Source organism: Notolepis coatsorum (assembly GCF_963971535.1).
Source record: "Notolepis coatsorum genome assembly, chromosome: 12".
In the NCBI taxonomy this organism is placed as follows: Eukaryota; Metazoa; Chordata; class Actinopteri; order Aulopiformes; family Paralepididae; genus Notolepis; species Notolepis coatsorum.
Genome location: NC_140176.1, coordinates 91,875,522 through 91,900,370, shown reverse-complemented (window position 1 = coordinate 91,900,370; position 24,849 = coordinate 91,875,522). Strand labels below are relative to the sequence as shown.

At 48.5% G+C, this 24,849-nt stretch overlaps 1 protein-coding gene across 1 annotated transcript in view; it reads right to left on the bottom strand.

Moving 5' to 3' along the window:
• The window catches only part of LOC311238275 (ras-related protein Rab-3C-like), a gene marked incomplete at both ends in the record, with an annotated part of 84,963 nt that extends 76,146 nt beyond the window's left edge, over positions 1-8,817 (bottom strand). The window contains one exon of the mRNA XM_084326296.1: positions 8,608-8,817. Coding sequence (XP_084182422.1) covers positions 8,608-8,817 — 210 coding nt within the window. The remainder of the gene's footprint in view (positions 1-8,607) is intronic.
• Positions 8,818-24,849: the final 16,032 nt, after the last annotated feature.

Below are 24,849 nucleotides of genomic sequence, written 5' to 3'. Positions count from 1 at the left end.
TTACTACAACAACACACAACCAGTCAAATAAAGTATAGTCTAGACTCTAATTCACAACTTGAAACACAATATATAAATAGAAAAGTTAGAAACAAAACTCGCCCGTCTACAAACACAGGCAGATCTCTCCCGCTCTCCTTCTCTCTCTCACACACAGCGCGACGTGGAATCGATTCGTTACACAATCAGACCTATTATATACCAAGAATAACTTCAGTATGAGTACAGGGCTGTACACATATTTTGCATATTGTTAAACGAGCCAAGGCTAGCTATTAAACTATCGATATGAATCGAAAATCTGGGACCCTGATGTAAACAAGACAAACGTCTTTCTCTGGTCTGCATCCCCTTAACAATTGTGTGTATTGAGCCGTACTGTATTGTACCCATTCTGCAATCTGTTAATAAAGTTCTCATTCATTCATTCATTCAAACATAGACGATCTCTCTGTCTCTCGGATCAATCAAATCAAATAATTAACACATGTATGTTGTCATTTTAAACAACTCACCATTCATTCATTATGCATCAGCAGCATCAGAGAGCATTTTAGTAGTTACATTTTCAACAAGATTGCTGCTATTTAAACACTTCATGGAAACGGGGTAACGTTAACCTTATGTCGACTGTAGTATTGTATGACCTCGACATAACGTTTAAACGTTAACGTTACTCCGTTCCATGCACTAAGTGGCCAGCTAAGCTAACGGAGCTAACAGCTAGCAGTACAACGGCATCAGTAGACAACGTATCATGTATTAAACTAGAGTTAAGATCGCTAATCTACCTTGTTGTTGGCTTGTTGATAAAGTATATCCACTCCATGGCATTGTCCATCCAGCCTGTGTTGATGTCCATCCATTGTCCACGGTGGCGACTTGCTTAATGGTGATCTCAGGTTGGTGTGGTCCAAGTAGTTTCAAGTCTTTTTTTTCTTGCATTGTCCGTCTTTCAAACGGTGTTGATTTGATGGATTTAACAGAATTATCCAATTCCATGGTGGTAGCTTTAGCTAACTATAAATCGAAATGAAAATACTCAGTCCTTGAATAAACCGAAGGCGTCTTTTCTTGAACTGTAGTTGCTGTTGTTACTTGTTGACGAGTCGACTGAACTTGCTGACTTGCTGTGATAAGAAGAACTACCTCCTCCTGGCGCGAGAAATGCGGCTATGGAAAAAAACTGGCATCGCGTCGGCCAATCAGAGAGCGTCTCCGCGAAATGCGGCTATGGAAATTCTTCACGGAAGTTCACTTTTGCTGCCTAGACCGCTTCAAATCGCGCTCGGATTCCAACATAATAGTCATATTTCAACGCACAACGCCGTATGCACTGATTGGCTGTGACGGAGACAGCGATCAAACTGTGACGCGCAGTCAGAGCGCTATCGCTTCTTGCCCGGGCGAGAAATACGAAAAAAATAAAAAAAACGTCACTTCCTGCAATCCTGCCCATGAAAACGATGTTTTTTTTATTTAGATAATAACGTTATATTGTGCATTGGAAATACAAACATACTTAAAATGAGTAAATATTATTCATTTTAAACATGTTTATATTATTTATAGGGCTATAAAACAAAAAACAAAAAAGTTTTTTTTTCTTCTTCTCTCATTTAACAGGTGGGTCGGCGCCCTAGCGCCACCAGTGGCGAGCCGCCACTGCATTACACACGCACTCCTCTCACTCACACACAGCGATCAGAGTAAGACACACACATACACACTCCTCTCACTCACACACAGCGATCAGAGTAAGACACACACATTCACACTCCTCTCACTCACACACAGCGATCAGAGTAAGACACACACACATACACAAATTACACAGTACACACCTCTCACTCACACAGCGATCAGAGTAAGACACACACACAAATTACACAGTACACACACTCCTCTCACTCACACAGCGATCAGAGTAAGACACACACATATACACACACAGACTCCTCTCACACACAGCAAACAAAAGTTATTTAAAGTACACTTCCACTTTAATTTGTATTATTTAATTTATTTATCTTGTTATGAGTGATTGCTGTATTGTTCTTCAAATACATTTTCATTTAAAGTGGCTTAAAGATCCAAATTCAAATGTTTCATGAGTCATTATTTTAATTTGCTATGGGATCATCATGTTATGATGTTGTTGTTTGGTCCTGACAAGAGTCTCAAAGTCTGGGGTGATGGTAGACAAGCAACTCTGAGGTCATGCTCAATGTCCAATCTGTTCCTCTGCTCTGTCTTCAGCTGGACCAGAGCTGAGAAGCCACTTTCACAGAGATAGGTAATAAAAAAAAAATAATAATAAAAAATCCTTTTTTTTTTTTTTTTTTTTTTTTTTTTTACATTGGTTTTCGATTAGTCGACTAATCGAAAAAATAATCGGCAGATTAGTCGACTACCAAATTAGTCATTAGTTGCAGCCCTAGTAGAGACCCCAGTGGGTTCAAACGAAACTGACTTAGCTCACGGGGGGACCAAGCGGGACATGACGTGACTATACCTCAAGACAGCGCCACCGGGATAGACCCCGGAGCGCCCCAGGATAAAGAAAGCGCCACCGGGATAGACCCCGGAACGCAACCAACCCAAGAGCGCGCACCCGAGACAGACCTCGGCGCGCAACCAAGAGAAGAGTACCGCGCTCACGAGATGGACCTCGGGGCGCGGCAAGAGAACAGGTCTCCACCAAGCCCTGTCAGCGCCCGATCACCTCCATCAGTGTCATCCCCCAGCGAGGCTGACCAGAGACTAGCGCAAGCCTTAATCGCCACGCTGACAGCTTCAACCGAAAGAGACCGTCTCCAAGCACAAACACTTAGTGAGCGCGACCACTCTGCAGCGGAACGCGAGCGCCTCCAAGCGCAACAACAGAGTGCGCGTGAACAATCTGCAGTGGAGCGCGAACGTCTCCAAGCGCAACAACAGAACGAAAGAGAACGCATCCGACTAGAAGAGAGTCGCCTCCAGGCTGACACAGCGATGACCATCAGACTGGAAGAGAGGCGCCTCCAGGCTGAAGAAAACATTCAGCGAGATCGCACCAACGCGCAACGCGATGCACAGCACGACGCCGCCAATGCACAGCGCGAAGCGGAGAGAGACCGTCTGCAGGCGCAGATGATAGAACAATTGATCCAGAGGGCGACCCCCCACTCCTCCACACGGAGCTCCCGGAGATCATCACGACACGGGTCGAGGGCACCTTCCCCTACCCGACAAATCTACACGGGACCCAGCCAGCAGGAAGAACCTGCTTACGTCGCCGAGCCCCCTCCCCGACCGGTCTATACGGGACCCAGCCAACAGGAAGAACCTGTCTACGTCGCCGAGCCCCCTCCCCGACCGGTCTATACGGGACCCAGCCAACGGGAAGATCCCGCCTACGTCGCCGAGAAACTAACTAGGAGACTCCAGGACCTAGCGGAGGACGATGGAGGACATCCAGCCCACCAGCACGAACCTATTTTGGACCAGGAGGCCCAGTACAGCCCCGACCTCAGCCCCGAGCCACTGCATTACAAACCCCCGATCCAACCCATGGGTGAGTTTAATACACAGTCAGCACCAAGGAGCAGCACCTGGGGGCCCGGCCTCTGGTACCCACCCAGCACTAACCCACGACCCCACGTACGGGGAGACTCGCCAAGGAGGCCTCTCCCCCTACGCGCATCGGTGTCCCAGCCATCCATGGCATCCTACCTTGGAACACCGACGTTCCCAGACTTTACGCGTGAAGACAGAGCACAGTACACGGAACTACGCATGTGTTTAGAGACTATCATGTCCGATGTACACGACGAGTCTTATAAATATGCCATCCTACTCAAGCATCTTAAAGTGCCCAGAGCGCATAACATAGCGCTGGCATATTCGAACTCAAGAACCCCCTACTCAGATGCTCTAGTGGCCCTTGACGCGCGCTATGGACGCATATGGGATTACGTGATTCAAGAAATACGAGATATCGACCGCCTCCCCCCAGCCAAAGACAATAGAGCACTAGATGACCTCTCTATCAAGGTACAATCCCTCGTGGGGATGCTGGGGTCAGAAAAGGAGAAAGGGAGATATGAACTGTATGCAAATTCCAACGTGGAGCGGATACTGGAGAAGCTCCCTCCAGCCCGTCAAGAGCGTTTTCGGCGACAGAGAGACAACCGTGACCCCAACGGCCCAGAACCATCCCTCCTAGACCTGGCTGATTTCCTCGCCAGGGAGGTCAGCAGTCTACGATTAGACACATTCGTGTGGAGTGGCTCTGACCCGAAAGATGGACCGAGAAAGTTCAACGACAACCGCCGGTCTGTGACCGTGATGCACCAAGCCGAGGCTGTGTCACGGCAGACGAGCCACAACCCCCACAAGGAGAAGTGGAAGGCTGTCTGTCAGTACTGTGACAGTGAACACCAGCTGTCACAGTGCGACGCCTTCAAAGACTTAACCACAGCCGAAATAGGTCAGTGGCTTAAGGACAAACGCTGCTGCTTCCGCTGCGCGCGCGGCCACATGGCAGCCGAGTGCCGCCTGAAGAAAAGATGCAGCAAGTGTGACGGCGCCCATCTGGAAGTCCTGCATGAGAGCAACAGGCGTTCGCCAGGAAACCAAAGTAGGCCCGTCACGGTGATGTACCAGGCCGAGGCGGTGTCACCACAAACCAGTCCTGGACCCCCCCCCTGGTGTCCTGACTGTTGCAGCAGACACTGGGAGTCACGGTGCTACTCGTACTACTACGAGTCGGCGTTACCACAGACGAGTAACAACTCCCCCGCCAAAGAGGAATGTACTTACTGCGACGGCGGACATCGGCTGGCACAGTGCGACGAATACAAGACACTGACCCCCGCCGAAACTGATCAGTGGCGTAAGGCGTACGCGGAGGGCGCCGTTTACCGCGCATCACTGTGCGAGGCCCAAAAGCGAAGATTAGCCCGACAAGGCAACCGACCAACAGGAGTGCTCCACATAGACCCCAAGTATAGAGGGAGCCCCCGAGTGCTCATCAAAGTGGTCAGAGTGCTCCTGAGCTACGAGGACAAGGTCCTGGACACTTACGCCGTCCTCGACGATGGGTCTGAAAAGACTCTCCTCCTCGCTTCCGCCGCAGCCCAGTTGGGCCTGCGGGGTACCAAAGAAACAATGACAATCCGCACTATTCAGAGAGACCTAAAAACCATAAAGGGCAAGAACGTCTCATTCACAATAGCAGCGGTCGGGCAGCCCGAGAAGCGGTACAGCATCACTAAGGCATTTACAAGCCAGGACATAGGTCTGTCGAGCTACGACTACCCCATCCCCCAGCTGATGGCGAAGTACGCGCACCTACGCAGACTACCTATACCGCTCATCGACGGCGCCACACCGACCCTGCTCATAGGCTCCGACCACGCGGACCTCATTGTCCCTATCGAGGCGGCCCACATTGGACCCAAAGGATGCCCAGTCGCGGTTCAGACCCGACTGGGGTGGACGCTCCAGGGCCCCCTCTACGGACTTGCCAGCCAACCCACGTCTACCCACTGCCTGTACACAAAGGTGAGCGACACAGGCCACTCTCTCGTACAGCCCGTTGAGAGGCTATTGACATTAGACGAGAGGCCTGTGAGAGAACAGTGGGCTCAAGAAGAAGGAGTTCCGAACTCCACCCCCCTCAGCTGCACGCCAAGCGACGTAGCCGACCTCGAACCCAGCAACCCAGAGGAACGGACGGAGGAGGTGGAGACACAACCAAGCACAGATCGACCAGTCTTGGGCCCGCTTCCTCCCAAGCTACCTACCATCCCGTCCAGCCCGTCAGAAGTGGGTAAAGGACAGGGACAACCTAAAGGTGGACGCAGTCGTTACGATCATAGACCAGTCACTACCCCGAGCTACGTGGCCGGCCGGCCGCGTAAGCAGAGTGATAACTGGTGCCGATGGGAAGGTCAGAGCGGCAGAAGTCATAGGCCAAGGGCGGACTTACACCCGACCCGTGGCGAAGATGATAGAGTTGCCGGAGATCCCTGACCCCCCTGATGACGACCATGACCCACTGACTTTGTAGATTGCCCCTACTCCTCACAACAAATATTGAGCAGTTGACTGGACTATTAATCTGTCTCCCTTAACTAATTAGGTGCGGACTAATTAGGAGGCGGCTGTTGTGAAGGGCCAGATTAAAGCTGAGAATCTACATTTATTGTTTTATATACATTGTATATTATTTATATATACACGGTATATCCCTTTAAGCCTGCGTTCGAATCATAGTAATATTCGCTTTGCTTATTGGATAACGCCCTTCGGCGCCAGACCGCAAGCCCCCAAAGGCAGGTTCAAAGACGAGCCCGGGCATGTCGTAACATGCCCGGAGACAGCGTATTGATTCGAGACGAGAACTGAGGTTCGGGACTAGATAACCACTTAAGTATATATGCTGCGGCAGGTGCGAACAGTAGCTGTTCATCCCGATTCAACGTGTAGTGAAGTGAGCAGCAGTGCGTCTAACAGAGCGTTGAGAACCATGTGCGAATTGAATAGTAAAGTATCAGATTAATGCAGTAACGTCAAGTTCGACTTAGTTTAATGTGAAGTAAATAGTCGTTAATTTATTGTATATCGTGCCAACCACAGTTCGTTCGTGTTTAGCATTACCCAGCGGTTCGTTTAGCTAGTGGACCTTAGCCAGTGCGCGTGGACTAAATACATTGGTGCCAGCACACGAGGAGGCCTAGTCGGAGAACCTGCTGGACATGTGCACAGGAGAACCGGCGGCGGCGATTGCAGAACCATTACTGGTTGGATTATATTGATTGTGGAACGTATTACCCGGAGAAGAGCATCGTTAATCTCCACTGTCGTTTGGGATTTAACCTCGTGAGGATCTACATTCGGGCTGGCCTCATGGACCGAGGCTAGCTGGCTATCATCGTTGCTATCGTGCAATTGGATTACAGTTATTGCTTTTGTTGCTGAGCTTTGGATTACAAGGACTGGCTTCTGTACGTGAATCCCCTTCTTCTTCAATTGATCAGACTGAGTATCCGAACATTCCTCTATCCTCCAGACCTTACAACTCTGGGAGGAACCCAGTGTCTCCAGGCGGTACCGGCGTTGCCCTCTATAATTGCTATTATACGCCAGGTGGCGTCAGCCTAGTACCCATCGTAGGAAGCATTCTATTCCCAGTGACTTATGCTACTGACTGACTTTATGCTTATTCTTCGCCATACAAGCGCGACCCTAATTCTCATTCTGTAACCAATTTTTGCATAATAATAAATACCCTCAAATACTATTTCTTTGTCAATGCCGTGTTATTATGAGTGTCCACCATATATTCGATGTACTGTCTGGCCAGTAATTAAAGTACATACCTAGCAGTGGTTTAATCTATCACAATCTTTAATACAGTCAGGGTTTTGTAACCCCTCAGTTACAGCCTGACTGAAGGTTCCAAGACGCAACAACTTTCATCCTCAGTCCATCCGCCGAACGTCCTCCCTGTCCCGGCACAACCCAATCACCACACCCGGTACCGACAAGCCTGCGGCACGCGGCGCCATCTCCTCCGCTCCGATGCTGCACATCTGGTTCTCTTGGCCAAGACATCCACTCGCTCCAGTGGACAGCGCCGAATAGACCCTGTACCTGGCTGTACCCCCTCCCCTCGTGGATAATACCGGTCTTCTTCACATCTCTCTACCGACTACCAGACCGACGCCAACCAGCTCCCCCTAGTGTTAGTCCTCCCACCCCACGATGCTTTGCATAAAAGTAATTGAATGAAACCAATAGTATATCTGCAGAGCCGCAGAGCCCGGAACACTATTCTACAAACGTGTCTAATGTGAAATATATAAGCATGTAAGCTAAACTAGACTTTATGTCTGTGATGGAAAGTGATTGTTAACATTCTATTTATTTTTATTTAAAAAAAAATTAAATAATAATATTTTTCTTTATTTTTTATTTTTGGCAAAGCCCCCCTTCCTGCGAGGCCCTGTGCGACCGCACTGCTCGCACACCCCTTGAGGCGGCCCTGCGTACCGGAGACCTGGTCCCTCACTGGGGTTAGAGGTTAGCGTACCGGAGACCTGGTCCCTCACTGGGGTTAGAGGTTAAAGGTTAATGTACCGGAGACCTGGTTCCTCACTGGGGTTAGAGGTTAACATACCACAGACCTGGTCACTCACTGGGGTTAGAGGTTAAAGGTTAACGTACCGGAGACCTGGTTCCTCACTGGGGTTAGAGGATAAAGGTTAACGTACCACAGACCTGGTCACTCACTGGGGTTAGAGGTTAAAGGTTAGCGTACCGGAGACCTGGTCACTCACTGGGGTTAGAGGTTAAAGGTTAATGTACCGGAGACCTGGTCACTCACTGGGGTTAGAGGTTAAAGGTTAATGTACCACAGACCTGGTCACTCACTGAGGGTTAGAGGTTAAAGGTTAATGTACCGGAGACCTGGTCACTCACTGGGGTTAGAGGTTAAAGGTTAATGTACAACAGACCTGGTCACTCACTGGGGTTAGAGGTTAAAGGTTAATGTACCGGAGACCTGGTCACTCACTGGGGTTAGGGTTAAGAGTGTAAGAGGCTGAGAGGCTGGCTCACCCAGATCTGCAGCTTGATACGCTTCTCGTTCTTGTAGACGGTCTTCACCTTGAAGTCGATGCCCACGGTGCTGACGAAGGCGGAGGTGAAGGAGTCGTCGGCGTAGCGGAACAGGAAGGAGGTCTTGCCCACGCTGCTGTTTCCAATGATCAGCAGCTTGAACATGTAGTCGAAGTTCTGGTCCGAGCCCTCTTTCTGTGTCGCAGCCATCTGCGAGGAACAACCCATAGAGGAGGTCAGAGACTCCGAGACTCAGAGATTAGTCAAGTCAAGTCAAGAGTTTTATTTGTCACGGCATACAGGGCATACAGTGAAATGCAGGTGGTCATGCCCTCAGCGATTGTGCAATAATACGAGTAATAAGAATAAGACATAACAGGTATAATGTACATACGTTTTTAAAAAAAATGCATGATAAAAGACATGCTAAGGTCCTGCAATACAGTGTTAAGCTACGGATGAGGCACTGGGTCATTATGTACACTACTATACAATACTATACTATACAATATACAGTTATACTATATATCCTTATGCTATCTTGCTATATCCATCTATTACTATACAAGAACCACTCCCGTTCTCTTTTTATTTATTTTTATTTTTAAGTGACCTTTCCATTGTGTAAAGTGACCATTGAGTGTGAGCGTGTGCAGCATGTGTGTGTGTGTGCGTGCTAAAGTGACTGTTAGTGTGTGAGCATATACAGTATCTGTGTTGTGTGTGTGCTCATGTGTGCTTGTGTGTGGAGAGTTCAGTGTTCAAGACTCTGATGGCCTGGGGGAAGAAGCTGAGCCGAAGTCTCTCTGTCCTAGTTGCTGGTGTGCGCAGGCGTTTGCCTGACCGCAGCAGCTTGAACAGGCTGTTGTTGGGGTGGTGAGGGTCTTTCATTATTCTGCAGGCTCTGGATTTGCACCTCTTGTTATATAAGTCCTACAGGGGTGGTAGGTAGTGCAATACCCGTGGTACGCTCGGCTGAGCGCACCACTCTCTGTAGGGCCTTCTTGTCCTGTGCCATGCTGTTTCCATACCAGGCAGTGATGTTTTCAGTCAAGATGCTCTCTACAGCTCCGGAGTAGAAGGACTGGAGTATCTTCCCAGATACTCTGAACTTCCTTAACTGTCTCAGGTGGTAGAGGCGCTGCTTCGCCTTTTTTACAACTGAGTCTATGTGTGTTGTCCATGTCAGGTCCTCTGAGATGTGGACCCCCAGGTACTTGAAGCTGCTCACCCTGTCCACGGTAGCCCCGTTTATCCTCAGTGGTGTGTGTGTCCCCTGCTGTGTTCTCCTAAAATCCACTATCAGCTCCTTGGTTTTACCAATGTTCAGGAGCAGGCTGTTGTCCTGACACCAGCGTGCCAGTACATCAACCTCCTCCCGGTAGGCCTTCTCGTCGTTGTCAGAGATCAGCCCCACCACCACCACTGTGTCGTCCGCAAACTTCACTATGGAGTTGGAGCTGAACCTGGCCACACAATAGACGTCACAGCCAGCGCCGCATGAGAGCTTCTGATGTCTGGATTTCATCAGTCAGTGTGTCCCGTTTCCTGTTTTTTCAAAGCAGTCAGGATATATACACTAGGCTACTTCAGGTCCGGTAAACTGGCCATGGAATCTAACAGGCGGTGATTGATGATTGATAATAGAGACACTGTTTATTTCCATTCATATAACACATATTTCACTTTTTATATTGAGTAATATAACGTGTAAAATAAATGCATTTGAATTAGCCAACTGTATGCCAAAATGACTAAACAGACATTCACATTTCTTTGAGGAGATCATAATATCAATCAATCAATGAATCAAATTTATTTATATAGCACATTTAAACATGACACTTGGTATCATATATTAATATTATGCTTGTCTATTTTTATTGGACTCGCATGGCTAATAGTACTAATAGAAAATAAGCACATCTCGACTCATTGGAGTCTATTTTGTTTTGCTCATTTGATCAGCTTATCCCCCCCCCCCTTACTGAATATCATTCCAATCATACCGATTGCGCTAAAAAAAATAAGCTATAGGGCAAAACGAATCCCTTTCTCATAACATTCCAGTATAGGCTACAGTGAAAGCACCCCAACCCCCACTTGTTATTCACCTATCCCCATTCTATTTACATTTGTGCCAAACCAACCTTTTGATAAGGCGCAATCACTCAATGACCAAACAGATGAGCTGATAATATGAATGATATATAAAGGTTTTTTTTTCGGTGCAGCGATTGAATCATTCGCCAGATGCGCTTGATTAGCATAATTGCTGTGCAGTTTCTAAAAATAATAAATGCATTTCGCCTGGCATAGAAAAGTGGGGATAAAAAGCATTGACCGACCTGCATGGATGCGTCCTGTCGCCTGGACGACACAGAACCAAGGTAATTGTGAATGTTGTGCGTCTCTATGCAGGGATGATGTGCGGGATGCTGTGCGGGATGCTGTTGCGGGATGCTGTTGCGGGATGCTGTGCGGGATGCTCCGAGTCCGCTGGTGCCTCCCTCGCCCTCTGGGTTTTCAGGAGCTGTACGCTTCTTTCAAGCCGAGCGATGACGCGCTACGACGCGGTGGCTGATGGGAAATGTAGTCCGTTTCTTTTATTTTCTCATTTGAGCGCACATCAATGTATTGTCATCATCATACACTGTCACTGTGTATGTATTATGTATACAGTCAGTGTGTATACATACAGCACAAGTACAATACAACTCAAATAACTTTGGCATACAACCAGAGTGCAAATGTAACAGTAAAGTGCAATAGAGTGATATACAATGTACAGGTTAAACTCAGTAGCGGCCGCTGGGTACTTCGCCACTAGGGGCGCTATACCAAATATTTTGTACAGTACAGTACAGTACCACGCAACACTCATGGCAAGACGTGAGCGATTCGACACGCTCACTGCAATGAATCGGCTCTTATGAACGAGTCGCTCAGCTGTTACTACAACAACACACAACCAGTCAAATAAAGTATAGTCTAGACTCTAATTCACAACTTGAAACACAATATATAAATAGAAAAGTTAGAAACAAAACTCGCCCGTCTACAAACACAGGCAGATCTCTCCCTCTCTCCTTCTCTCTCTCACACACAGCGCGACGTGGAATCGATTCGTTACACAATCAGACCTATTATATACCAAGAATAACTTCAGTATGAGTACAGGGCTGTACACATATTTTGCATATTGTTAAACGAGCCAAGGCTAGCTATTAAACTATCGATATGAATCGAAAATCTGGGACCCTGATGTAAACAAGACAAACGTTAGCTCCCAGAACGATAGCCAGTTAGCCCGCACCAGCCTAGTACTAGTACTAACGTTAGCTGCCAGAACGATAGCCAGTTAGCCCGCACCAGCCTAGTACTAGTACTAACGTTAGCTGCCAGAACGATAACCAGTTAGCCCGCACCAGCCTAGTACTAGTACTAACGTTAGCTCCCAGAACGATAGCCAGTTAGCCCGCACCAGCCTAGTACTAGTACTAACGTTAGCTGCCAGAACGATAGCCAGTTAGCCCGCACCAGCCTAGTACTAGTACTAACGTTAGCTCCCAGAACGATAGCCAGTTAGCCCGCACCAGCCTAGTACTAGTACTAACGTTAGAGAGAGAGAGAGAGAGAGAGAGACTCACTGTTTAGTTGAAACGTCCAGGTCCAGGGCAGGAGAGCTTGATATCCGCCATATAGCTTGTTAGCCAAGTGTTAGCTCAGCTGAGCTCGTCGACGTTAGCACAACACTCAACAAGTACATTCCTTTGTCCATTTCCGCTCGAACAGACTGCAAACTACCTGGCGTTCTATCGCCATGCTCTAAGACAAACTCTAACCTTAACCAACTTTGAAAGAGTGCCTAAGCTTAACAGTCTAAAGAAAGAACTTGCAGTCACGGCACGGCACGCTCTAAGACAAACAACAGTCCTAGTACCAGGAACCAAGCGAGAAGCTAGAATTGGAACATTAGAAATTGGATTCGGCCAATCAGAGATCGTCTCTGTGAAATTCTGCCATGGAAAAAAATACTGGCGTCGGCCAATCAGAGAGCGTCTCCGCGAAATGCGGCTATGGAAATTCTCACGGAAGTTCACGCTGCTTTCTAGACCGCTTCAAATCGCGCTCGGATTCCAACATAATAGTCATATTTCAACGCACAACGCCGTATGCACTGATTGGCTGTGACGGAGACAGCGATCAAACTGTGACGCGCACTCAGAGCGCTATCCCGTATAGCCCGGGCCGAAAAAAAAAAAAAAAAAAAAAAAAAAAAAACGTGATGTCACTTCCTGCTCTGGAAAACAATGTTTTTTTTATTTAGATAATAACGTTATATTGTGCATTGGAAATACAAACATACTTAAAATGAGTAAATATTATTAATTTTAAACATGTTTATATTATTTATAGGGCTATAAAACACAAAAACGAAAAAGTTTTATTGTCTTCTTCTCTGATTTAACAGCAGCTGGCCAGCAGGTGGGTCGGCGCCCTAGCGCCCCTAGTGGTAGAGCCGCCACTGGTTAAACTGGGTATACAAAATCATCATCATAATCATAATTACCTACCTCAAACTATAGTCTACCCATATAAGTACAATAGTGCTGTATATTCTATATATAAAACATTTATTTTTACCGCATATCCATATTTGTCTGAATATACCTGCATATAATTCTTCTATAACTAAATATACACCTTCATATAACCCATATAACTCTGTATGATAGCATGTACAATAATACTGTATAGGCCACCCTATATTTATTTTTACTGTGTGTATATATATGTCCGTTGTACTATATACTTGTGCTGTATGATGACAAGACAATACATTCAATCTAATCTAATCTAATATACTAAAATTAATGATGGGCTTTAAACACCATGGTCTGGACCTCGGTTTTAACACTTTGAGTGCCACGCCGGGTTTTCCTTTTTACCCCCTTGATGCCACGGTCCACTTCAATGTTAATGTTAATATCGCCTAATCTATGTTTTAAATTATGGCTATGTGTCTAATCTGCCCGTCGCTTATCAAAGACTACTTTTCCAGTCAGTGCTGTCAAGGCAGATTGGTTTTTTATCGCTTCATTTCCGTTTCAGAGCATTTAGAAAAGCACCCGTTTTGAGATAAAAAACAGTTAATTCCAGACCATTCTATGATAATCGTCTTTTACTGGAATATTCCAGAACGCTGATATTCGTTGGCCTATTTATGAATCGTTTTCAAATGAACGCTAGATGATCAATATTATACGTGCACGCAAGCACATTCGGGCTGCGCACGGATAATCGCCGTGTTCATTTCCTCTTGGGACTTTTACAGTGAAACCGAAAGAGCCCATTTCACAAAACAGCCTATATCTTCATCAAAATTAGTCTGATTATCCTAACACTGATAACATAGATTCCTTACCTGACATCAGATGGTATCCAACTGGTATATTCCAATTCCTGATCACCATTCGAAAAAATCGATAAGTGTATGGATCCAACGTGATACAGTAGTACACATGATTCCGCGGGGCTGAGAGGCTCCAGAATGAACTGTGGTAACCCCGGCTGGATCAGTGGACTGGAAAATGTGGAGTACCGGATTTTTTTCCCCATCCATTTTCATTGAGTCCATTCCAAAATCCCTTATGTCATCTGGGAGACGATAGGGGGCGCTTTTTTCCACATATGATCGCTGGCGGCGCTCGGGTATACTCGGGTAGGCTCGCGTGATGCAATATGATTTCAGATCGCAAATTTTTTTTTTAAATTAAATTCCGAGAAATCTCGTGAGTGGCTTTCAACATAACTATCGGAAACCAGAGATATCTCGTGTGTGGCAGTCAAAGTGTTAAAGGAGGGGTTGATCCTGATCATGGGTGTAACAACAACCATTCAGAGTCAGACTGAGTTCTTCTGGGGGGGGGGGGGGGGCTCATCTTCAGATTGGTTCTACATTGCTCTGTCAAAAAACGACATTCAAAATGAGCTAAACAGTATAAAATATTAGCCTCATATTTAGCCAACGGACTATAATCAGATTTATTAAAGACAGCTTTTGCTCAGGCATTTAAAGGCCAACTTGCAGGTTGTATTTGTGTTCAATAAACAATGTGACTAGGCCAACGGTAACTTTCATGAAGAGGAAAAAAAATGATCTAAATTGAATTGACCCAGTTTTAGCGTTTTTATCAAAATGTTGTCGACCCAACCACAACCACCACGCACGTGGATATTTTAATCCATGGTTCATAACGTGCATCAGGGGCGGATTTAGGATTATAGGAGATCCGGGGTTTAGCCCAGATAGGTGCCCGCCTTTTTTTTTTGTTTTTATTTTTTTTTATTTTTAAATTATTATTATTATTATAATTTTTTTGCAGGAAAGGGGTGGTTTGGAGGGGGTCAGGCACGACCCCCTCCACGGCAGATTTTTTTTAAATTGAATTAACCTGTACGTGCAATTTCCTGCAATATAGAGCCTTCAATCTTGACCAATAAAGCTGCTCTTTTCCCTATAAAACTCAGTTAACTCAGTAGTTATGGTTAGATTTATATATTGGGGGGGGATATATCATATTTTTCATATGATCAAAAAGTGGTGGAGCAAGAGCATACCTTTGCTCCCCCAAGTTCAATAGTGGGAGAGCAGAGATGCTCCGAATGCTCTTATGGCCAGGCGTCTATGATTCACTGATACAAAGTAAAATAGTGCAGTGCAATAAAATAGTTAGTAAAATAGAATAAAATAATGCAATAGTGCATTGCAATAAAATAGTTATCATCGTATTTCTTCGGGAGGCCGGTAAGGAGTGCATTACAGTAGTCGAGTTGGCTTGAAATAAAGGCATGGATCTGGTTTTCAGCGTCCTTTTGATTTATAAATGGCCGTACTTTAGCTATGTTTCTAAGGTGGAAGAATTAAGTTTTTGTCAACTTGTTGATTGTGATTTAAAGCTTAGGTCTGAGTCTACCATGACACCAAGACTTAACTCACTCAAATACAGTTAGCAGCTGGATAGACCACAGATGGAAATTAGCTTCTGCTAAATCTGGTGCAAACATATTTTCATGTAACAATGATGAATTGTCAAAAAAAAAATATATATATATATATATATTTATTTTTTATTTATTTTTTTTAAATAGATTCGGGGCTTTTCAGAAAACATTCGGGGCTTGAGCCCAAGTAGCCACACCCTAGCTCCGCCCCTGACGTGCGTGTGTCATCTTAATGATGACGTCACATCAGGTGCAGGGCAGCGAGGGGCTCTGAGAATCACAGGCAGGTAGTGGCAGGTAGCAGAGCCTTCTTGTTACTACTAGCCGAGGAGTGAATGAATGAAAATGTATCTGTTTCACCTAACACTATTGCTCAGTGATCATAGCCATTCATCTCTAAAGCTAACCACTATTTGTAAAAGCCACAACCACGTTACCATATTTGTAATAATGTAAATCATTGTGTCGTTGTACATATTGTGTGTATATAACGTTAGTAGCTAAGTTAGCTAGCTTGGTAGCCAGCATTCTCGAAACTCCTAACATGCCCCGATTTAAAATGGTTCTCTCCTCTTTGTATACCTTTGTCCTCACAAACAAAGTATTCTGCCAGGGAACTTATGGACACGACAATAGTAGTAGTTATAAGGTGTTTGAGCTTGTAACGTTAATGTTAGTTAGCTAATAGCTATCGTGGTAGCCCGTTTCGTGACTGTGATGCACCGAGTGGGGCTACTAGGGGGTTACTATCGTATCAACATGCCGTGACGTGTAGCTTGCTAGCCGGCATGATGCGTGTGCAGTGCTTTGCCCCACAGGTCTGAGAAGAGGACCTGCACATTTTACTTGTTCCCAAAACTCTTTTACATGCCCCGATTTAAAATGGTTCACGACAGTAGACATAATGCTAACGTTAGCGGGGTAACATTAGCCAGAGCCATATAGCCAGTAGTACTATGACCCGGACGGGCATAAGGCATAAGTTACCGGCAGTGACGTCACGGCACTGATAGCGTCTGATAAGCTTTTTCATTTGCTCCGTACATTTTATTCGTGCGTGGACCTTTTTAACCCGCTCTGAGTGGCATTTCCGGCGTCAAATGGAAAAGAATAAATAATGAAATTAGATGCCAATGATGTAAACTACCCATAATTGAAGAGTAGGGTTTAACCTGCAAGTGGCACTTTAAATGAAACATCAGGGATATCCTGACACAAATTGTACTTTACCTGCACTATTCTCTTACCCTACCTACACTTCCTATCAAATTCATGTGTCGGTTCTATGCACAGTAATTTTAAGAGCACTGTGCTCTGTTGTAATCCAAAATGTAGCTATTTTATCACACTTTTTACTTCTACTGATGCACTGCTCTATTGTATGTTAAATACCCTGTTGTATGTCCGTTCTATTTTATAATTTTTTGCCTATTTTTAAACTGAATCCAACCGCACTTTGTTTTTACTCTGCTATTCTATTTGTATTATTTGTATTACTGAATGAAACTGTAAACAGAAAGGCCTATTGGGATGCTAGATCCTAATCCTAAATATTGTGATTTACCTTACCTTGATACCTCTCTATCTTTTTTTATGCTCGCTTATGCCTGTATTTTTTTACTGTTGTGAAGCACTTTGAACTGCAACTTCTGTATGAAAAGTGCTATACAAATAAAGTTTATTAATAAATAAAAAAATAACTGTACATTGGAGGAGGTTGGGTAGGTGGGGTGGGGGGGGGGAACTGTACATTGGAGGTGGTTGGGTGGGGGGGGGGGGGGGGGGTTGGGTAGGCGGGGGGGGGGGGGACTGTTCAACTGTACAAGCAAAACTGTACATTGGAATATCGACGAAACCTTACTTGGTCCCAAGAAGAGGGTCTTGTGTATTATTGGGTTAGGACATTTACTGTACATTCACAGTGGCCAGTTTCGAATTGCAGTCTCCCGTAGGTGCTCTTTGAGAGTGGTTTTGAAAGTGGGTAGTGATTCACATTCCTTTACAGCTTTGGGTAGGGTGTTCCACATTGATGTGTCATAATTGCGAAACGTGTTTAGTCCCTTGTTTGAGCCGAATCTGGGTTTAACATGATTTGTGGAGCTCCCTCTGGTGTTGTGGTCGTGGTATTCACTGACCTTTGGGAAGTATTTTGACATGTACATGGGTACCTTAGTCGTGTAGTGTATCTTGTAGACCAGGCCCATTGCAAGTTGCTGTACTCTGTCGTCTACTCTAAGCCATCCTAGGTAGTCAAAGTGGGCAGGGGTGAGGTGGGTTCTAGGAGTAAGGTCAAGTAGTAGTCTGACCAGTTTGTTTTGTGATGTTTGTAATCTTGTTTTAGCGCCTTTGAGGTGCTTTGGTACCATGAGGTGCAAGCATAGTCGTAGTACCCTTGAATGAGTGCTCCTGCCAGAGTCTTCAGGGTATTCTTGTTTACCAGAGAGGAGATCCGGTACAAGTATCTAGTTCGTTGGTTGACTTTTTTTATTACATTGGATGCCATTTTGTCACAGGAAAGATTTGCATCTAGGATGGAACCTAGGTATGTCATTTCATCTTTCCTTGTTGACAATATTGTCACCCACTGTAACTGAGAAGCCGTCGGTCTTGCTGAGTTTGTTATTTGATCCGAAGAGAATGGACTCGGTTTTACCCAGGTGTAATGATAGGTTGTTATCAGCGAGCAAGGTGCAGATTCTGCCGAGTTCTGAGCTGAGGGTTTTTTCAACCTGTAAGGGCCCGTGTCGACCGGGGATGTTATATGAGTTGTCAGCTCCTTTCTGTCCTTCATTTCTATGCTACAGACGCGACAGGCACGCTCCTTTTCCCAGCGCCACGCCTCGCGTTTTAGCGCTCTCAGCGGCAGCGTTTTTGGGCGGAGCGCTCCCAGCGCCTAAAGTTGAAACTAGTTCAACTTTTTGTAGCAGCCTGAAAATATTGTCTATTATTCAGAACTGCTGACTTGTGTTTTATATCCCCTTTGTACACAAAGACATCATTGATATTCCCACGAGCAATGATGTGAGTTTCTCTTCCTTTTATCGGTTGGAGTATGGACCATACACAGTATCGCTGGACCATATTCAACATCCTCCCCTGTGTGACTAGTAGGCGGGACCAGCAGGGGGCGGTGTCAGGCAGAGAGTGTCGGAGGGAGATGCAAGGAGATATATGGAAGCGGAAGGAGAGAGACGCTCTCTTCGGCAGTGAACTTGAACACGAACAGTCGCAACGGACGGGGGCTCGGGAGAGCCCTGTTGCAGAAGTTATGTTGGAGGGCCCCGTGGGATAGCGACGGGTGATAGGAAGTACTTGCTAGTGGATACGATATCCTAGCAGTACCAGCGATAGTGTGTGAGCAAACAGTGCAGAGCCAGGCACTAACAATCGGGTTATAATAGTTAATGTGTGCGGTATAAGTAACGTGCGGCTAACAACATATCAAAGTCCTTAACAATCGAGTTATAGTAGTTACTGTGTGCGGTATAGAGTGCGAGCCCCGAGACGCGCGTGGGTCTACAACCGGTCTGCTCCGGCTGCCTTCAATCAGTCTGCTCCGGCTGCCTGCAATCAGTCTGCCCCGGGTACCTGCGACCATATCTGCACCCGGCTGCCTGCAGCCTACGGGAGTTCGTCCCGTCCAGCAGGGGTCGTCATCACTCAGCACACGCTCTGAGCCGGCGCTGCCTCTCTGCCCCAGCTCCGCCGGCTAGCATCCTCACCGAGAGCGTTCGACGCCATCTTGCTTCCCGGACAACAGCGAGGCGGCCATTTTGGATGAGTACAAATGGGCATTGAGGCTCCAGAGCTATTATACAGTATACAGTGTGGTGCAGCCTGCGGGCGAAAGTAACGTTGCTACTACCGTTCCATAGGGGTACCCCAAACAATACATGCCGGCATTAAGATAGGACTTTTACTGGTATTTTGTGGGCCCACTCTTTTGCTTTCTGTTTATTTCTTTTGAGTGTGATACCGTGTTGGTGTAATAATATTTTCCCATTCAGTGAACCCTTCTATTCCTTCCCTATGTCCTCCCTTCTTTCCCCATATTACGGAGTACTAGAGCAGTATATGTAAACCCTTAGGGAAGGTATTGATACTGTGTCTAGCCCAGACGTGGGCAGCACTTAGTCTGGGTACAACGAGAGCACTTGGTGCCTAGGGCGTAATTACATAATTACTAGACTGTAACTATCGTGTAATGATGACCATGGTGCAATAATTATCAGACTGTAACTATTGTGTAACGATAACCATGGTGCAATAATCACCAGACCGTAACTATTGTGTAACTAGAACAATGGTGCAATAATAATCAGACTGAATGGGAGCACGGTGTGTGTGTCTTTTATTGAGCCTAATCTTAACCCTTTGATGCGGGTAACATATATATTATTAACCCCTTCCTATTTAACCTTCCCTTTCTCACTGTAAGGTTTCTGGTGTTAATGAGGGAGGGTACTGCTTGCGGGGGGAACCAAGTTATTTATTTACCATCCAGTCACTAGGTGTGGGGGGGTGCTAAGGGGACAATTGGGGAGAGTGAGGGCGTGTTGGGGAGTACTGCTGACTGCCCTGGAAGAGAGAGGAAGACCAGAGTACCGGACTAGGTTTGTAAATCCTGGGCCCCATCCACTCCCACTGCCAGCCTCCAGTTGACGCTCCTGACCCCAAAGACGGAGGTGCAGCTAGCCAGAGTTCTACTGTGTCTCGCTAACTAGTGACCGTGCACCACAGTTCCCACGAAGCAGGGATAATCCACCCTGCTACATTTGGCGTCACGAACAGGATCTACATCCTACTCCACTCCCTCGTAAGTGACGACCAAGAGACCTAAGATGTCGGAGGGCGACACCCCGAAGCCGGAGGTCAAAGCCGGGCCATCCCGGGCGGAGCGACGAGATGACCCGCCGGCCCCTGTCAAAGAGGAAGGAGGGAAAGCCGAGACGTGCAGGCTTTGGCCGCCGAAGTGGAGTTCCTAAAGGGTCAACTCCAGGACCAGGCGGGCGTCCTGGACCACCAGGCCGAACAACTGGAACGGGCCAGGCGCCAAGAGTCGCTCGCCGTGGCACAGGCCATGTTCCAACAGCTCCCTCCAGCGCCCCTCCCGGTGGTGTACGTCCAACGAGAGCGGAAGTGCAGCGAATTTGGAGGTGAAAACGAGAGGGGGGAACTGCCTGTGGAAGACTGGATCCAGGCAATGAGGACCCATCTCCATGCCAGTCGAGTGCCCGCGGAGGAACAAGCGGAGGTCGTACAGCTTCACCTCAAAGGTGAGGCGAAGCAGACGGTACGTTTCCGGACGGAGGGAACTGCCCCCGACACTGAAGCCTTGTTCTCGCTCCTCGAAGAAACCTATGGGGACAAGGTCCCGGTCAGCGTTCGCCTGGGGGAGTTCTTTGACCGAAGACAGGCCGCCGGCGAGACCGTGCGCCAGTTCGCCTATGACCTGCAGGAGAGGATCCGTTGCCTACGACGTCGGGCGCCTACGCTGGTCGCCGACGCCACCGCCCTGCTGCAGGAGCGGTTTGTGGTGGGCCTCAGGGACGTGGCCCTGAGGAGAGAAATGCGGAAGTACATGAGGGAGGACGGGACGCGGCCGTTTACCCAGGTACTGCAGGCGGCGATCGATTGGACGGAGGACGAGCTGATCCTCCCCGCCGACAAGGGTTCCCCCCGGGGCTTGGTCCGCGCCGCGGCCGGGGAGGGACGAGAGACCCTGCGGAGCGTTGACACGCTGCAGGAGACTATTAGGCAGCTCCAGGCAGGAATGGAGCGGCTAGGTGCGCGCCAGGAGAAACTAGTCCAGACCTTCCAACAGGAACGTGACGCGCCCCGGAGAGGCGCCACCGGACGGCGACGCCGAGACGACGCGACCGCCGCCACGCGAGAGCCCCGCCGAGATGAAGACGGCAGGCTGATCTGCTATGCCTGCAATCAGCCGGGCCACATCAGCAGTGACTGCCCCCGCTAGGCCGGCGACTCTACTCCCCACCCCGAAGCTCCGGGCCCGTCAGGGTACCGACCCGGACCACGAAGGGCAGTCGATGCCGTCGTCACCAGAGTTGCCGTGGAGAGATGCGAGCCACCTCCGGAACTAGCCGCACTTCAGGAGTCCATCCGGCAGCTCTTCGCCGGCCAGGAGCAGTTGGGCGCGCGCATGGAGCAGCTATTCCAGGCGCTTCGACAGGAGCGAGATACGCCCCAGAGAGGCTTCGCCGGAAGCTGACGGAGGGAAGACGTGCCCTCTACCCCGCGCAGACTACCCCGCCGGAGCGAGGATGGGAGGCTGATCTGCTACACCTGTCAACAGCCCGGCCATATCGGCCGCGAGTGCCCCCGCACGATGGGAGAGCCGCGCCCGAAGGAAGCGCCGGGCGGTGAGGTTCCTCTCCCACCAGTACAGGGCGCCACCCACACAACAGCCGGCGGGTCGCCCGACCTGGCGACCGCCAGACGAGGGGCCGGAGAGAGAAGTGTGGTGACGTGCCGGATGATACGCCGCCAAGGCGGCCGGCCCGACAGACGCGCTGGTGCCCGGGCGCCCATTCCAAGGAGACCAGGACCAGAGGTAGTGGACACAGCAAGGGACGTTCTAGCGATCCCAGCGGTAGGTGTTCGTGCCCGCCGGCGGCCCGAAACGCGGGCCGGGCCGTCACAGGCCTCCGCCCTGGTCGCAAGGCCAACCGAAGAGGTGAGCCCACGGGAGCCGCCGGAAGTCAACAGCGAAGGTTATGTAACGATCTCGGCGGAAGAAGTTCGGGCTTGCTTGCTCCGGGCTGCGCGGGGTCGGCCGGCCCCCGTCCGTGCTCGCCGGAGCCCCGAGAAGCGGACCGATCCGCCGGGGGTCCCAGTGATCGGCGTAAAGCAGACAGCGGTCCAGAAGGGAGACTGCGGATATAGCTGGGACGAGATACGGCAAGTCCAAGTGGAGGACCCGGAGGTGGGGCCCATACGGGAGGCGGTGATGAAGGGGATCCACCCCACCGGGGTGCAACTGCAAGAGGTGAGCCCACTCATGCGTAAGCTCTACGGGCAGTGGGAACGGTTCCGTCTGAAGAATAAGTTGCTATTCAGGCGGGTTAGTGACCCTCGAGATGGGGAGGAGAGACTACAGTTGTTGGTGCCGGGGGTGCTGCGGCGGCACGTATACGAGATTCAACATGTCCTGGGGGGACATTTGGGCGAACGCGGGACACTAGGGTTAATGGGGCGGGGCTATTACTGGCCAGAGATGGCGGCCGAGGTGAAGGGCTGTAGGCAACAGTGTATACGGTGTGCACCGGCTCGAGACGTGGTCCCGAAGGCTTGGGCCCCGGAACATGCACCTACGAGACCGCTCGAGGCGGGCGGGAGCACGCGCGGATCCCCCGGAGGATGCACGAACCTGCACAGAGCTCCTCCGAGTCTGATGGTCCCCCCCTTGGGGACTCCACCCCTCTTACCTCCTCTCGTGTTGCTACCCGGGAGGGCAAGAAGACGGACACGGGATCCAAGAGGGGGGAGTCGGACCGATCCGGGACCCGAGGAGCACTAGAGGTCGGCTACCCGCTCGGTATCGCCAGGACTATGTGCTCAAGAGTGTGTTTGTTGAACAGTGTGTCCAACTCATGAAGGAGTGTGTGAAACTGTTAGCATAATGTGTGAGTGTCGATCGATGTGTGAAACTGTTGGTCTCAGGACCGTTTTCATGCATGCGTTGGTTGGTGTTGTTGTTAACTTGCAGAGGACTTAGCAAGTTCAAAGTGGGGGGAAATGTAGCAGCCTGAAAATATTGTCTATTATTCAGAACTGCTGACTTGTGTTTTATATCCCCTTTGTACACAAAGACATCATTGATATTCCCACGAGCAATGATGTGAGTTTCTCTTCCTTCTATCGGCTGGAGTATGGACCATACATAGTATCGCTGGACCATATTCAACATCCTCCCCTGTGTGACTAGTAGGCGGGACCAGCAGGGGGCAGTGTCAGGCAGAGAGTGTCGGAGGGAGATGCAAGGAGATATATGGAAGCGGAAGGAGAGAGACGCTCTCTTCGGCAGTGAACTTGAACATGAACAGTCGCAACGGACGGGGGCTCGGGAGAGCCCTGTTGCAGAAGTTATGTTGGAGGGCCCCGTGGGATAGCGACGGGTGATAGGAAGTACTTGCTAGTGGACACGATATCCTAGCAGTACCAGCGAGTGTGTGAGCAAACAGTGCAGAGCCAGGCACTAACAATCGGGTTATAATAGTTACTGTGTGCGGTATAAGTAACGTGCGGCTAACAACATATCAAAGTCCTTAACAATCGAGTTATAGTAGTTACTGTGTGCGGTATAGAGTGCGAGCCCCGAGACACGCGTGGGCCTACAACGGGTCTGCTCCGGCTGCCTTCAATCAGTCTGCTCCGGCTGCCTGCAATCAGTCTGCCCCGGGTACCTGCGACCAGATCTGCACCCGGCTGCAACCTGCAGCCTACGGGAGTTCGTCCCGTCCAGCAGGGGTCGTCATCACTCAGCACACGCTCTCAGCCGGCGCTGCCTCTCTGCCCCAGCTCCGCCTGCTAGCATCCTCACCGAGAGCGTTCGACGCCATCTTGCTTCCCGGACAACAGTGGCGCGGCGAGGCGGCCATTTTGGATGAGTACAAATGGGCATTGATGCTCCCGAGCTATTATACAGTATACAGTGTGGTGCAGCCTGCGGGCGAAAGTAACATTGCTACTACCGTTCCATAGGGGTACCCCAAACAATACATGCCGGCATTAAGATAGGACTTTTACTGGTATTTTGTGGGCCCACTCTTTTGCTTTCTGTTTATTTCTTTTGAGTGTGATACCGTGTTGGTGTAATAATATTTTCCCATTCAGTGAACCCTTCTATTCCTTCCCTATGTACTCCCTTCTTTCCCCATATTACGGAGTACTAGAGCAGTATATGTAAACCCTTAGGGAAGGTATTGATACTGTGTCTAGCCCAGACGTGGGCAGCACTTAGTCTGGGTACAACGAGAGCACTTGGTGCCTAGGGCGTAATTACATAATTACTAGACTGTAACTATTGTGTAATGATGACCATGGTGCAATAATTATCAGACTGTAACTATTGTGTAACGATAACCATGGTGCAATAATCACCAGACCGTAACTATTGTGTAACTAGAACAATGGTGCAATAATAATCAGACTGAATGGGAGCACGGTGTGTGTGTCTTTTATTGAGCCTAATCTTAACCCTTTGATGCGGGT